Source organism: Podarcis cretensis (genome assembly GCF_951804945.1).
Source record: "Podarcis cretensis genome assembly, chromosome: 1".
NCBI classification, from domain to species: domain Eukaryota; kingdom Metazoa; phylum Chordata; class Lepidosauria; order Squamata; family Lacertidae; genus Podarcis; species Podarcis cretensis.
In genome coordinates this window covers 15,550,248-15,566,099 of record NC_137170.1, presented here as the reverse complement: position 1 = coordinate 15,566,099, position 15,852 = coordinate 15,550,248, and the positions used below count along the sequence as shown (strand labels likewise).

The 15,852-nt window shown below is 42.5% G+C and overlaps 1 protein-coding gene across 8 annotated transcripts in view; it reads left to right on the top strand.

Moving 5' to 3' along the window:
- Positions 1-613: 613 nt before the first annotated feature.
- MARK3 (microtubule affinity regulating kinase 3) overlaps positions 614-15,852 on the top strand; it is a 69,371-nt gene continuing 54,132 nt past the window's right edge. For 4 of the 8 annotated variants that reach the window (XM_079990562.1, XM_079990558.1, XM_079990560.1 and 1 more), the window contains exon 1: positions 614-1,683. In XM_079990562.1, the coding sequence (XP_079846688.1) occupies positions 1,621-1,683 (63 nt within the window). In that variant the 5' untranslated portion in view covers positions 614-1,620. The remainder of the gene's footprint in view (positions 1,684-15,852) is intronic. The other 4 variants (XM_079990564.1, XM_079990561.1, XM_079990563.1 and 1 more) reach the window with 2 other exon arrangements.

Genomic DNA, 15,852 nt, shown 5'->3' with positions numbered 1-15,852 from the left:
ATGGAATGGGATGTCCCTATTTTCATCAGAGAAATGTTGGAGTGTGTGTAATAATAATATAATAGCAATCTTCTGAGGCACTAACCCAGCTTCCAGCCCTGTGGTCTTTGAATAAAGCGTGGTATACAAATTTAATAAACAATAATATTAATAATCCTCTGAGGCGCTAACCCAGCTTCCACCCCTGTGATGTTCGGATAAAAAGTGGTATACAATTTTAATAAATAATAATATTAATAATCTTCTGAGGCGATAACCCAGCTTCCAGGATAAAAAGTGATATACAATTTTAATTAAATAATAATAATAATAATAATAATAATAATAATAATAATAATAATAATAATCTTCTGAGGCGAGAATACCCCTCCCCCCACCTCACGACGTCCGCCCCCCCTCCCCGAGAGAAACCCAGAGCGCGCGCCCAAATCAAAGCTCCTCCCCCTCCCTTCCTTCCAGGGGACCTTAGCAACAAGGGAGGAGGGGAGGGCTGGGAAACGCAGCACGCGCGCCTGCGCCTGCGCCCTCTTCCACAGCCTCCCTGCCTCTCTCCCCGCAGCCCCAGCATTAGGAGCCGCGGCCTCTCTCCGTGCAGGGGGTGGTCTCTTCCGGTTCACGCCGGAGCAGAGGAAGCCGGTCGGCCATCTTGGATCATCCGGGAGCGGCGGCGCTGCTGCTGCTGCTGCTGTTGCTTGTGGCTGAAGCGGGCTGGGTGGTGGGGAGGAAGGAGGAAGCCCGCTCGGTGGCGGCGGCGGCGGCGGCGGGTCTCCTCCGCGCTCGGTGTTGTCGGAGAAGGGAAGGCTCGGCGCCAGACCCCTCAGGCTGAGGAAGGAGGGCCCGCTCTTGTTAGCATAGCGGCGGCAGGAGGAACCGGGACTTTCTCTGGAGGAGGAGTCGGGGCGGGGGGCGAAAGGCATGAGCGCCGAGGGCCGGTGAAGCGGGGCTTGGGGTCCTTTGAGGCGGACAGAAGCCTCCCCTGGGCAGCTCTGAGAGGGGGTTCATCCTCCCCGACTCCGGTTTATCCCCCCCCCCTCACTTGGACTCCGTCTCTGCAGCGCCCCGAAACACCCCCCGCCCTTGCTCGCCCGCAGCCCCGTCCCCTCCCTCCTCAGAAGCGGCTCTGGTCTCTCCTCGTCTCCCTCCCTGTCCCCCTTCTCTAACCCAGGCACACACTTCTCTTTCTCCCCCACCCCTCTTTTTTTGTGCTCCGTGAGAATCCCCGTCTTCTTTAATCCGCCGCCGCCGCCGCCTTCGAAGGATCCTAATCTGGTCTGTAGGATGATCCCTGAAGACTCCCGGGAGGATACAATGCTCCATTATCAGACTGGAATATAGATGAGAAACGGGGGTCGTGGTGGAGAAGGGGGAAGCAAGCCGGATTTCCCTCCCCACACTCCCCTTCTTTTCCCACCCACCCCCACCCTTGATGGTGGTACTTCGTAACCACTATCATGCAGTAAAAATGCGATTTTTTTGGTAAATATATATATATATACATACATATATATATATATATATATAAAACTATTCGGAGGGGGGAGAGTGTTAGTATTTTCTATATCTGTATACACCATAGTTAGCTGGATTTTGCCATTGCAAACGGTGCTTCAGCGCAAGTGGATGAAAATGTCCACTAGAACTCCGCTGCCCACAGTGAATGAACTGCCCACCGTGAATGAAAACGTGAGTGTACTTCAGGATTGTCCATTGTTGTAATGAGAATTTTATAGTAAGCTGAATGCCTTTTTTTTTTAAACGCCTGGTGTTAAATTTCACAGAATGCAGCACAGTATATTTTGCCTCCATCTTAAAAGATGTATCATGACATGGGTTATTAAATAGTGGGTGGAAATGTGCTGTTTTCTATGAAAATATGGATGAAATTGAGAATAGGTGGTCAAATTGTGATAATTGAAATCCTTTCAGAGGATATCTTGACACCACCTAGGGCATCCATTGCTCTACTGTTATGACATTCATTGTCTGGCAGCTGGACATCTGGTGGCAGATGTTGTACAGGTTGTTGTGAAGAATGTTATCAGTAGGGAAGCTCTTATCAAGGCCTGCCTGCAATAACCTTCTCTTTAAACTTGGGATCCCTGTCACTTCTACTTCTCTTTCTAAGTCCCTCACATTTTAGTCTTATGTCTTTCGAATGTAACATAATCAGAACAGATGTTCTTGGGCATAAAATATGGTAATCATTACAAGTGGATCATGTATAAAGTTAGAATGGTAAAGAATGGTTCTTTTCCTCTGAAAAAGATTGGATTGAGTGACCTAGATAACATATATTTCAAATCTGATTTGTATATCTCATAAGTGACCGAGTAAGCCCTTGCGTTGGCAGTCACTTAGGTGATTTTAAAGGACCCCCATCTTTTTGATCTAGATGTTATATTTATCTTCATATATAGCATTTGAGTTTGGTTGCATAAATGCTAAAGAAAATTGAATTATATTCAAATGAAATATGTGAATTGAGAGGTATTTATGCAGTATTACAATAAAGGTTTGGACTTTTGGTGTCTAAGGAATTTGGAGAGAAAAAGTTGAATATTTTCTTTAACTTTCGGAATACCAGGTTTGCTATCAATATGATTTCAAATGCAAATTCCTTCTGTCAAAGAAATTGGCAGCATGTCCATTGATACAGGACTGAAGACACAAGTGACAAATCTTTGTGTGCTGCTTATCTGATAGCCAGTTTTACTGTAAAGTTAAGAATCTCTGATAGGCTCCAAGAAAGAAGGCGTTTTATTTATCTCATTTATGAATTGCCTCCCATAAAAGATCCCAAAGCAGTTAAACAATGAAAAATATATAAAAACAATTTCAAGTTCAGTACACCTATCTAGATGGGAATAAAAATCTCCATTTAAAAGGCTTGTTGGAAAAGAAGATCTTCAATAGGCTCCATCCACTGTTGAGAAAAATATACTTAGATGCATATTTTTTGTTGTATGTGTTAGCTGGCCTATTCATTGTGATTGACTGAGGATACTTGCAACAAGCTTAGATACAGAGGTGGAAAATATGCTTAGCGGAACAATTGTTGCATTGTCAAGTCTCTGGATTTATTGACATAGTAGATAAAACTTCTCTATTCTTTGTTTACTTTAGTTTACAGATTATAAAAAGAACTAAAGACTATATTCAGCCAGAGTTAATTAAGTAATTCAATTATAGAATCCTTGTGGACTTCATTCCAGGCCTCCAGAGTTGTCTTTTAGGGAAAATTGTCCTGTGTTTGACACTTCTGTAGTTCATTGTCAGTCTTGAGGTTTATTCAGTAGGTTTGATCACTTAACTCTTTTACTAACTAGATAACTCTAGTATCAGCAAGTACATCAGGCTTAGAAGTATTTGGTGGGAAACTGTCTTAATACCATTCTCCAGGGTGCATATTCAAGTTCTAGATTAGATAAATTCTTAAACTTATTGTGGATAGCCCATTTGTTAAAAATATAAAATTAAAACCGTATGCTGTTAGATTTTTTGCTTAGTTGCATTGCCTCTTTGATCATGTCCCAGCTTGCAGACTAAGCTGAATTGGGTTGGTTGGTTTCAGAGGATACACGTGGGTAGTAGTGAGTTTTAAAGTATCATTTATATTGAGGCCTGCATTTGACCATGCAAGTACTAGATTGCAGGAGGATCCTTAGCATTAGATTACACAGCTCCGTGCTTCCTGATTGCATTTTAAATTTGATAATTTAAATTTTACACCTGTAATTTCTTCAGGTTGAAAGAGTCTTCCATTACAAGTGTGGTGACAGTGCTTAGTGGGGGAACAGGTAGGTCATTGGTTCTCAAAGGATGTGGTGCACCACACTGGTGTGGCAGGAGAGGATAGCAAGTGTGGCAGGAAGATTCAGTGACAATCATGAGTGATTCATGTTCTAATGTAGCTGCATTGTTTTATACATTCTGGATGTTCCATGGTCATATTATAACAGTGTTTATCAAACTTGGGTCCTTAGCTGTTGTTGGACTACCACTCCCATCATCCCTGATCACTGGTCCTGCTAGTAAGGGATGATGGTAGCTGCAGTCCAACAACAGATGAGGACCCAGGTTTGAGAAACACTGCATTACAAAGTAGTTGTGCACTTTGTTGTGAATCAATCACTGCTAGGAGTTGTGTCTTCTTTTATTTCCAATGTATTTTTTACCAATAAAAAATTAGGTGTGGCGTGAGCAAATTTTCATTCAGAAAGTGTGTCATAAAGAAAGAAAGAATGAAAACTGGGGCTTAGGACCCAAGTATTGGTTAGACTGCCTGCTCCCCTATATGTTTACTCCCACCAATCTTTGAGGTCAGGTAGGACAACAGAGCTGTACTTGCTGATGGTGTGTTATGTAGCAACTTGTGAGAAGGTGTCTTTTATAGTAGCACTCTGATGGTGGAAAGCCCTCGTCTTGCAGATTTGGGTCGTAAGTATTAGACACCATGTAAATACATTTTTCATTACTCAGGCATTTGTTTTGTTGACTGCAAGAGATTTTTGTTGCTCCCAAAGTGCTATAATAGAATTTGATCTATTTTTGTGCTTTACTTTTTTCTATTGCTTTGTTTTTGTATCTAGGATTGATTTTAATGAAGGACAGATTATAAATCACCTAAATAAGTCACCTAAATAAATTACGAAATTGCTCTTTGGTTTAGTCATGCGACTGCCATCTTAATTTCTTTATACTAAATTTTTAAAGCTTATTTCTGTTACCTGGGAGGGATGTAATTGAGCCAATGCTGAACTTTCCAAGGTAGCAATCTACAACATTTATTGGCAAAGACAGATAATGTTTACTACAGTTTCGTATTAGTTTCTAGAAAAATGCTGAATGAGCATTGTTCTTGCCTGTGCTTGAAGTTGAACTATATTTAATTTTGAAGACATATCCTACAAGTCAGTGCAGAAGCCCATTTTTCTTTTGTAAAACCATTAGGCACAATGACATGCTCCAAAATCAATTTAAGCTTTACAGATACATATGAATGTCCAAAGACAGCCTTTGTGTTCTGAACTCAGATAGCTGATTCTGAATCTCGTCTTGATTCTTGAATTCTGACATTTATGGCTACTTCATGTGAACTTAAGCCCTCAGTTTCTGCTTAGAGTTTATCTAGCTCAGATGTTGGGAACATTTGGCCCTCCAGATGTTGCTGAATGATAACTCCCATAAGCCCCAGCAAATATGAGTAGTAGCCAGAGATCATGGGACTTATGGTTCAGTAACAACTGGAGGCCCAAAGGTTCCCCACATCTGATAAAGTTGCAGCTCTGAGATGTTGTATGCTCCACTGTTACGCTTCTTCACATACCAGCAACAGCCTGTCCCACATGTCCCTTCCTGTCAGAGATGTGGCCTCTTGGGAATGTTCACACTTGGAGCTGGTTCACACATCACATTATCCCATAGTTGCATGCTGGTGCATGCTGCTCAGAATCCCTGAGTTGCTCTTCCCCTGCTTCTTTATTTTTTTTTTTAATTATTATTTATACCCCACCCATCTGGCTGGGCCTCCCCAGCCACTCTGGGCGGCTTCCATAGAAACCAAAAATACAGTAAAATATCACACGTTAAAAACTTCCCTGAACAGGGCTGCCTTAAGATGTCTTCTGAATGTCAGGTAGTTGTTTATCGCTTTGACATCTGCTGGAAGAAGGCCCTCTGCCTGGTTCCCTGTAGCTTTGCTTCTCGCAATGAGGGAACCGCCAGAAAACCCTCGGCGCTGGACCTCAGCGTCCGGGCAGAATGATGGGGGTGGAGACGCTCCTTCAGGTATACTGGACCGAGGCCATTTAGGGCTTTAAAGGTCAGCACCAACACTTTGAATTGTGCTCGGAAACGTACTGGGAGCCAATGTAGGTCTTTCAAGACCGGTGTTATATGGTCTCGGTGGCCGCCCGCAGTCACCAGTCTAGCCGCCGCATTCTGGATTAGTTGTAGTTTCCGAGTCACCTTCAAAGGTAGCCCCACGTAGAGTGCATTGCAGTAGTCCAAGCGGGAGATAACCAGAGCATGCACCACTCTGGTGAGACAGTCCGTAGGCAGATAGGGTCTCAGCCTACATACCAGATGGAGCTGGTAAACAGCTGCCCTGGACACAGATTTGACCTGTGCCTCCATGGACAACTGTGAGTCCAAAATGACTCCCAGGCTGCGCACCTGGTCCTTCAGGGGCACAGTTACCCCATTCAGGACCAGGGAATCCTCCACACCTGCCCGCCTCCTGTCCCCCAAAAACAGTACTTCTGTCTTGTCAGGATTCAACCTCAATCTGTTAGCCGCCATCCATCCTCCAACCGCCTCCAGACACTCACACAGGACCTTCACCGCTTCTTCTTCCATGTTAGGCAGGCAACACCCCAGAGGCTACCTTTGTTATGTGTGAACTAGCACTTGTAGTTTGCTTCTGTTGAAGGATTGAGAGGCCAACATTTATTCTTGGTTTAATGTAATCTTTGAGCCAGGCCTTCCTACAAGCAGTAACTTTGAGACAAGGAAATGGGCATCTTCATGGTTTTTACACGTGATGTAGTGCATGGGTGTATGTAACTTGTGTGAAGTGATTATTGAGTTTTGTAGGTTAGATAATGTTCAGTTTGCGAGCAGTGTTAGAAACTCAGATATATAATCTAATCACCAAATGGCACCTTAAGCCTAGTTTATAATCATCGCCACAATGGAATCTCTAGGTACACCCCTCCCTGTGAAGTTTGTTGTTGTTGTTCCTCATTTCATTTTTATATCACTCTATATGTGTTTATCACTCTAAATGTGTTTACAACACATTCAAACATAAAATAAAACAATCCAGAATAAAATAAGTTCAAGCTTCAAGGAAAATATTTCAGATCCTTTCTAAGTGCTTTCCTCAGTCACCAACCTGGCATCCAGAGATCTCTGTGTGGTCGCTATTGGACCTGCACCAGTCGCAAAATGTGCATGGCACCTAGCTGATTTCTGACACTTTTTGCAAGGCTGGCTGTATTTAATGCTGAAAATTAACACTCAAAGGCATGTGAAGCAGTCTTTACACTGCTTCTCCAGCCAAAAATTGGATTACTTTAATTTTTTTAAAAAATATATTGAGGTAGTTCAGGAGTGGCTCAGTAAGCTGACTTGGAAAGCATTGTTCTAAGGGGGAGGAATTCCTAATGCTTTCTGTTTGAATTGCATTTTTCTGGGTGCTATTTATTTAGGAACACAGGAAACAGCCGTAGCAAGTCAGAGCACTGGTCCATGTAGCTCAGACTAATCTCTGCTTCCTGGTAGTGTCTCTCTAGGATTTCAAGTGGGGTCCTCTCTCAGCATTACTCAGAGATGCCAGGGATTGATCTTGGGAACTTCTTCACACAAAGCAGATTCTTTAGCCAGAGCTACAGTCCATCCTTTGTTTGTATTTCTAGACTACCCTTCATCCCATAGGAAGTACTATCAAGGTTCCTGGAAGCTATTACACATTTTGTTCAGTCATTTTGAAGGCATATTTATGACGTGAAAAGAAACCCATTTCTGTACAGTCTGCCTGTACAGTGGCCTTGTGGATGTCATAGTGAATTCTGCTAAAATAGCTGATCAGTGAAAAGATACTGCATTGCCTTTGCTAATAGGTCTTTAATATAGCCTGTTCCGTTCTGTAGTAACACTTTTGACATCAGCAGTGGGCATTGCTATGAAGTCTGGTCCACATTATATCTGCTGCTGGGCTGTGCATCGCTGCTCTTTTCACAGTATGGTCTTATGCATTTTTAAGTAGAGGTAAATTCCACTGGTTGATTATTCCCTGGTTAGTTTGCATAGGATTGTGCTATCAGTCAGAGACATATACCTGGGACTGCACTGTGGAATCAGAGATATCTACTGCATCAAAAAAGGCCTTTTGTGGCCCTTCTTATCTTACAAAATATGCATGCTTTGATAATCTGAATATGGATCTGCACATTTTAGATCACTTGGTATGTATATCATTGGTTATTTCAAGGCAATGGAATAATTGAGGTGCTATCATGTATCCCTCTTAGATTTGGAGTTTGACCTTTACGATACTGAACTCCCAAAGCTCCTATTATAGCTAGCCTTGGGGATCAAATCTGTAAGTGAACTTTTTGGCCAAAAATTGACTATTTAAAAATAGCACGACACTGAATCACAGGATAAAAATCTGAACAGGGACTTTCCAACATCAATCTCAGATCTTTGACCATTGGGTGTCCTTCTGGCTTCATACATAATTACTAACAATGGCTATATGGGAATTGGACTTAGTATGCAGTTTTATTGATGATTCAGGCTTGACTACATCTTGCTCTTCAGCTGCTATATTTACACTTCAGTGCTGAGGTCAGTAAAAACTTCTTTTGATCAGTGAACAAAGTCAGTGTGACTTGGATGATATAGTAAATCTCAGATGCATGCTACAGATTCTCCCTTTTCTTAAAAACAAAGTCCACTCTGAATATTCCTGCACTACAATAAAGCTGTTGTGCTATTGCTGGATAATTCCTTATTCTGGATGTGTCACTTCTTTCTAGTCCCCCCCCCCCACTTTATTCACCTTTATCTTTTTATTTTGTGATTAAATCTAATTCCACCTTCATATAGGCACCCAGATATTTGGGGTTATGCTGTTGCATGGCTCTAGCATTAAATTTGTGTTTTCCATGATTAATAGCAGCTAGGTTGTACTCGTTATTTATAACATCACATTAATACAGCATTCTTGTGGCCCAAACTAATGATTACTTCTGCTTACGTAACTAAGCAGGAGTTGAGAAAATAATAGTGCAAGTGAGAGGCTGAATTTTGGCATTTTAATAGTCCTTGGCCTTAAAGGCCTTAAACTCTTTTGGCTGCCAGGCTGTTCCCATTTCTAGCTGCTTGGCATGATGATGCCCGGCTTTGTCAGTCTTCCCCAGTCTGCAGGTTGGCTGCAGATGGGAGTCTATATTTAGAGTATGTGTGCTTGCCTTTGACCTACACGGTTAAACTGTATGTGAAATGCAGTTACACTGACACATGAAAATGTTACAGTAAGAAGAACTCTGTTGATCACATATGCTGGTGATCCAGTGAGTCATGTAGGCCTTGGCAGGTCAATATTGTTAGCTTTCTATTGGCTACTTAATGCACTACTGTCCTTGAATTATGCCCTTTTTGTAGGTTTAATAATTTCACACTAGTTGCCTTTGAAGGCTTGATTTGTTAGGGTGTACTTTTTAATGTGGAGGAAAAATTAGGATGTGTTTTAAGGTGATCAAGCTATTTGTTATAAAGATTATACTTTGTCTGCTGTCAACTTTTTAAACTGATTATTGTTTGGCAGGTATACCTGGCCAATCAGTTTAACATTCTTAGGAGCTGTATGATTGGGAAGGAGAAGAAGCTAGTAGCCAAGAGAGCATAACGGATTGCCTTTCCACAATGAAATATTTTATCATTTAAATTGGAATGTGACTTTTGGTTACAATCTTCTGGCTGTCCTGTTGTCTAGTTCTTACACAAAATCGACCTTGCATTCAGTTCACATTGAAGAACAGTACAATTGCTCAAGGTATATAACTGCAAAATATGTTCCCTTGAATCTATTTTTAGGGACTGGTTTGTTTACAAAAGAACACTTGCCCCATCCCCAGGATTTAACACCATATGAAAGAGAGTTTGTATAAAATAATGGAAATTATAAAAGAACTTAATGTGTGTAAAAGAGCAAAGGCTGCACAGATTCTCTATTTTTAAAAGTTCTCACTGTGATTATGGTAGACATGTTGCACTTGAAGTCCAAAATATTCATAACAAGCCAAGTGCTTTGTGGATTCTGTGTTAATTCACTTGCAGAAGCCCCACATGGTTAAAACAATCTTGCAGAAAATGATCATGTGAAAATGAGTATAGGAACAGAAATATAAATCACATAGACTGAAATCAGTGTTCGAAATTAGCCAGGCACCAGGCACCAGGCACGTTTTGCGACTGGCACAGGTCCAATTGCAACCATATGAAGATGCATGCTGGGTTGGCGACTGGGGAAAGCATGATGTCACTTAGAGACGGAATATTTTCCTTGAAGCTTGAATTTGTTTTGTTCTGCATTGTTGTATTTGATGTTTTAATGTGTTGTCATCCACTTTGAGATTTGCTCTTTAAAATATAAAGCGGTATAGAAATAATAATAATAATAATAATAATAATAATAATAATAATAAATAATAAATAATTAATAATAATAATTAATAAATTAATAATAATAATAGTAATGTAGTCCATTGCAAAAAACAAAAACAAATGAAAACAGCGCCTAGACATTCCATTGTGGAGACTGTAACCCAGGTTTAAGGCACCATTTGGCAATTAGATTATATATCTAATATATATATAGAGAGAGAGAGAGTGCCCCCTTGAATTCAGTACATCTTGCTTCTGTCTGCACTAGCCATAGGCTGAGCTGCTCTAAATTCATAGAAGCCAAGAGGATGAGTTAGGGACTTCAAGGGTAAGTGGATGAAATAAGATAGAAGGTGAGGGCTGAGTGTCAAGGCCTTAGGGACAAAAGGCAGCCTGAAAGAATATCAAAGCTGGAACAATACTACTGGGATTGAATTTTTCTATACATTATAGCAAAGACCCTGTCCAAGGACAGTTTGTATCATTTTATGAACTTGTTCTACTATCCCAGCATCACTGTGTATTCATGATATGAAGTGAAAATAGGTTTCCTTTAGCTCAGGGGTGTCAAACTCAAATTCATCGGGGGCCGCATGAGCAGTATGGTCACCCTCAAAGGGCCGGTTGTATCTGTAGGACTATGTGTCCACTCTTTATTATCATAAATTATTGTCACTACATTCAGTTATTACTGTTTTTTGTAATAATGTAGACGGTCCACTTTACATTTATTTTAAGGGTGTTTGGAGTGTGTGCGCGCGCCTCTCTCTCTCTCTCTCTCTCTCTCTCTCTCTCTCTCCCCCCCCCCCACTCCCCCCCCCACCAGCCACCCCATATTCCCAAAGAACAACTTGATCACGGGCATCGTTGGTCCTGGAAAGGCTGGCTGTGCAAAGATGGAGAGGGAGGCGAAATGAAGAGGAAGGGAAGCCCCGGGCTGGTGAAATCCAGCGCGGAGGAGAAGAAGACGCCTCCCTCAGGGCAAGTTTGCACGCCGGGAAGGATCGGGAAGCAATAGCAGGACTTGCGAGGAGAGAGGGGCTTTCGAAGCCACCCACCCTGGGAGCGGACTCTCCTTTAAAAAAAAAAAAATGATGATGATGGATTAGAATCATAGAATTGGAAGAGACCACAAGGGCCATCGAGTCCAACCCCCTGCCAAGCAGGAAACACCATCAGAGCACTCCTGACATATGGTTGTCAAGCCTCTGCTTAAAGACCTCCAAAGAAGGAGACTCCACCACACTCCTTGGCAGCAAATTCCACTGTCGAACAGCTCTTACTGTCAGGAAGTTCTTCCTAATGTTTAGGTGGAATCTTTTTTCTTGTAGTTTGGAGCCATTGCTCCGTGTCCGCTTCTCTGGAGCAGCAGAAAACAACCTTTCTCCCTCCTCTATGTGACATCCTTTTATATATTTGAACATGGCTATCATATCACCCCTTAACCTCCTCTTCTCCAGGCTAAACATGCCCAGCTCCCTTAGCCGTTCCTCATAAGGCATCGTTTCCAGGCCTTTGACCATTTTGGTTGCCCTCCTCTGGACACATTAACATCTGGTGGGAATTTTATTTTCTCTCTCTTCCTGCTTTCTCCTCCTCCCGCCACCAAGCTCGCCGCCGCCGCCATCAGCATCTCTTTGCATTTGATGTGTGATTCTGGGAGGGGGGAATGCAGAGGAGTTGGAGGCAAGGCGAACGGATATAGTAACGCGGAGAGTTTGGCGAGGAGAAGACGCAGATGCTCCGGATTGCTGGCTTGCTCCTGGCTGAAATCAGAAATCCGATTGCGCACTGGGTTGTGATTGGAAATCTAATCAGATCCTGGGATCGGCAAGGGGGGAGAGCGTGAGAGCAGCGGGGGGGGGGGGGCGGAGAGGGAGAGAAGAAAAGAAGAGCCCCAAAGTTGGCGTTTCTGAGAAAATAATTTCAGATGTTGCAAGGGGACACGCCTCGGTGGAGGGCAGAGGGGGAGACACGGGAAGCGCGGCCATGGGAACCCCCGATGTAACGTGGACGCACATGGATCCGCTCGCAGAGAAGGAGCCGCTTGGCCGGAGTTGAGCAGACATAACAAAATTGTGTTATTAAACCAAACAGCGGCCGTTTCAGACAGACGGGGCTGCCGCTGCTGCTGCTGCTGCTGGTGGTGGTGGTCGTGGCGGCGGCAAGGGAAACACAGAAGCCAAAAACGCTTCTCTCCCACCAAGAGGGATTCCAAGGTGGCTGAGGATTGGAAGAAAAGGGGAGTTTGGGGGGTGGGCGGGGAGGATCCAGCGTCCCCGGAGAAGATCCAAGGCTGTAATAAAAAAGTTTCTCCGAGGAGAAAGACTCCCCCTCCGCGGCGCGGAGAGACCTGACCTTCCGCTTGCTCTTTTTGAGCAGTGAGCGGGAGAGAGAAGCCAGCTGCCCGCCTCGCTTCGGCCCCCGATGATGAAGGCGCAAGTTGAAAGACGCGGGGACATTTGAAACAGCAGCCACGTCCTTAAGAGCGACGGGGGGAGGCGAGTAGGGAGCCGCACCATGTAAACTTTCTTGTGTCAAAAAACAACAACAAAAACCAAGAATAAAAGGTGAAGGCTGGCGGCGGCTACACGGGCCACATGACGAGGTCTGGCGGGCCGGATTCGGCCCGCGGGCCTTGTGTTTGACACCCGTGCTTTAGCTGTTCTATAACTTGCTACATTAGGAAACGGAATTCTAAAAAAGGTTGGGATTTCAAATACATTTGTAATTTTGCAAGTTTTAAAAAAAAAGTTTTGGCAAGAATGTAACAGATTACACCTAATTGTATTTGGTGCAGCTGAGAGTGATTATTTGCATTCTTTGTTGCCCAGCAAATTCTAAATAGCAACTGTTGAAACTAGGAAGAGTTGAACAATTTGCACTCTGAAGTAGGTTTTCTTTTCTTTAAGTGAAGAAAATGCATTTAAAACATTAGGGCTTGTTGAACATAAGAAAGTAGTTCTGTAACTATTGTTGAATATAGTTGACAGTTCTCAGTTATGTGTACACTTCCATTCACACTCCAAACACTATGGAGCACTGGGTTGTGAATAATACATAGACTGAAATGCAGCTCACAGTGTTAGAAGTTGAGCTCAGGCTGGTTTAGGACAGGGTTCCCAAGTTTGAGTCTCCAACTGTTTTTGGACTACAACTTCCATTATCCCTAGCTAGTAGGACCAAGTAGTCAGGGGCGATGGGAACTGTAGTCCAAAAACAGCTGGAGACCCAATTTTGGGAGACCGTGGTCCAGAGCTTAACAGTAGTGTTTATTTTATTCTCCTAATGACCTGCCATGCCATATCATTTTTTGAAAGTTAAAATTATAAATTTGAAAATGCCATTAGGCGGACCTAGAAAAATCTCGTACAGATCTGAGTCACCTCCAAAACCCATGAGCCACGGGCAGCAGTTGAAGGGAGCTATACAACCTTCAAGATAGCATGTTCTCTCAGGATCAGTTAAACAATCACAATCTTTCTCTTCCCACCCCCAAAGTATTTACCCAGACTCTTATTCCACCAGTTAGTGCACTTAATCCTTACCAATGCTTGGTCTGGCATGAAACTTGTATGGTAGCTGTGCATTATTTCCAAGTTATGGAATTATTCTGGGAAGAGGGGAAACTACAAACAAGCTGTTACCTGCATACATTTTGTTATTATTAATAATAATTATTTAAAATGTGTGCAGATGAACAGATATGGGCCTCTTTTGTTCAGAGAGGCTTATTCTTTAACTTCCGTATCCTCCTTGATCAATGATAACCTTCTGGCAGGCAGACTCCCTTAAGCCTCAAAAATTACTCTTGCTTCAGATGTTACTTTGTTCCTATCTCCCCCTCAACATGAGATTGACAACAATAAATATATGGTGGGGAAAAACGGGTTCCCATTTGGCTTAATGGAGCAGATGGGGGGGGGCATGGGGAGAAAATAGGAGATGGAAGAGAAATTCCATTGCATAAGTGGAAATCTTTTTGCTAACGGAACTGCTTTGTTGGATATCACTCAGGGTGTTCATGTGTTAAATTATGTGGGTTTGAGGGGTGTGTGTGGAGGTTTCAGTGTGGAGCAGGAGTCAGTATGGGCAGCGTATTTGCGGGTCTTGCTGCATAGGATGGGGCTCTGTAGTGCACGTAGCAGTGTTCAAAATTAACCAGGCGTATTTTGCACCTATTGGCCACTTGCAACCAAGTGAAGATGCCTGGGTGCCAAGATGGCACATGACATAACCCATCTGGAGGTGCGTTTCTGGAGATCATTGGATCTTGACTATCTTGTAGAGTTCTATCAGTTATATTTTATCTGCACAATCAGAATGAATTTCAGGAACCAAAATGCTTTTTTTGTGCAGTCGTTATAGTTATGAACAATTTTATAATTAATTGTTGTAGCTTGACTTCACTTACCCACCCCACTGCCCAGGAATATTCCTATGTTATGAATGTTCTGTGTCACCATTAAGAAAGAGAGGTAGGAATAGGCCAATATATATGTGGACTGTCCCTGGATAAAGTGACTTTCCTTATTTAAATTCTCAAAGTTCTTAACCTAACTCAGGATTGCCATATGAACTAACCAGATGCTTAACCAATCACAGGCAGGCAGTCCTTTGAAAAAGAGGACTTTAGAGCAGTCTTGCCCCAAAATGGCACCTAGACATTCTTCTTTGGCGATAAATGTGAAAAATCACATCGTGTAGATAATGTATGCAAAGTTTCAAGTTAAGTAGCCCAACAAATGTCATTTCTGTATGCGATGGAATGATGACAGAATGACAGAACCTTGTTTTTGATGCTCTTGTAATAGAGATGCTTGACTACTCAAATGCTGTTGAGCACAAATACTTGGGTGTTTCTGATCTGAAATTTAACATATTCCCTTTATTGTGTTCTATTTCCAAATCAAACACATTTAAAGAATTCCCAAGAAATAGTGATGATGTTGGTTGGATTGGGGGGAGGGCACAATTCCCTTTCCTAGAGAGATCACTTCCCACTAATTGACTCACGACAGCATCTCTCTGGATGGAGCAAGTTGCTGCCTACACAACTCCCTGTCTAGACTACAGAACATGGGTGTAGCCAGGCTTTTTGTTGTGGGGGCAGGCTTTGGGGGGGGCAGAACCTCAGATTTGTATTGATTTAGGGGAGGAGCAGCTGCCCCTACCCTCCCCCCCCCCGGCTATGCCCATGGTAGAGAAGTGTGTTAATGCAGTTAGGGAAGGGAATTGTGTAGAGTGCAAATACAGATTATGTGGTAGGGTAAAACTGAAGGCATGTAAGATGTATCCTCAATTACTCCTGCACACTTGCTCTTAAAGGTTTATTGCTTTATAATTTAATCATGTACTGCTATCCGCTTGAGTTTATCTGGGATCCAGAGATATATCTTAATGATTATTCTTTTTACTATAGCTGAAATATTTCATAGATAGGTTTAGGCTGCTGTGCATTATTCAACTTGAACATACGAATTATTTCTGTTGCCTTTCGTGCTTAGGTAAGCATTTGCACTTACAACTTCCCTGCAGAATACAATAAATATAGGTTTCCTTAAATAAACTAATTTTTCTAAGCATGCACACGGTTTATATTATAAGATTTTTTCCCCTTCAGTGGGTGTAAAATTTCATATGACAGGTTTTTCATTTTCAGGTTACTTTTTTAGAATA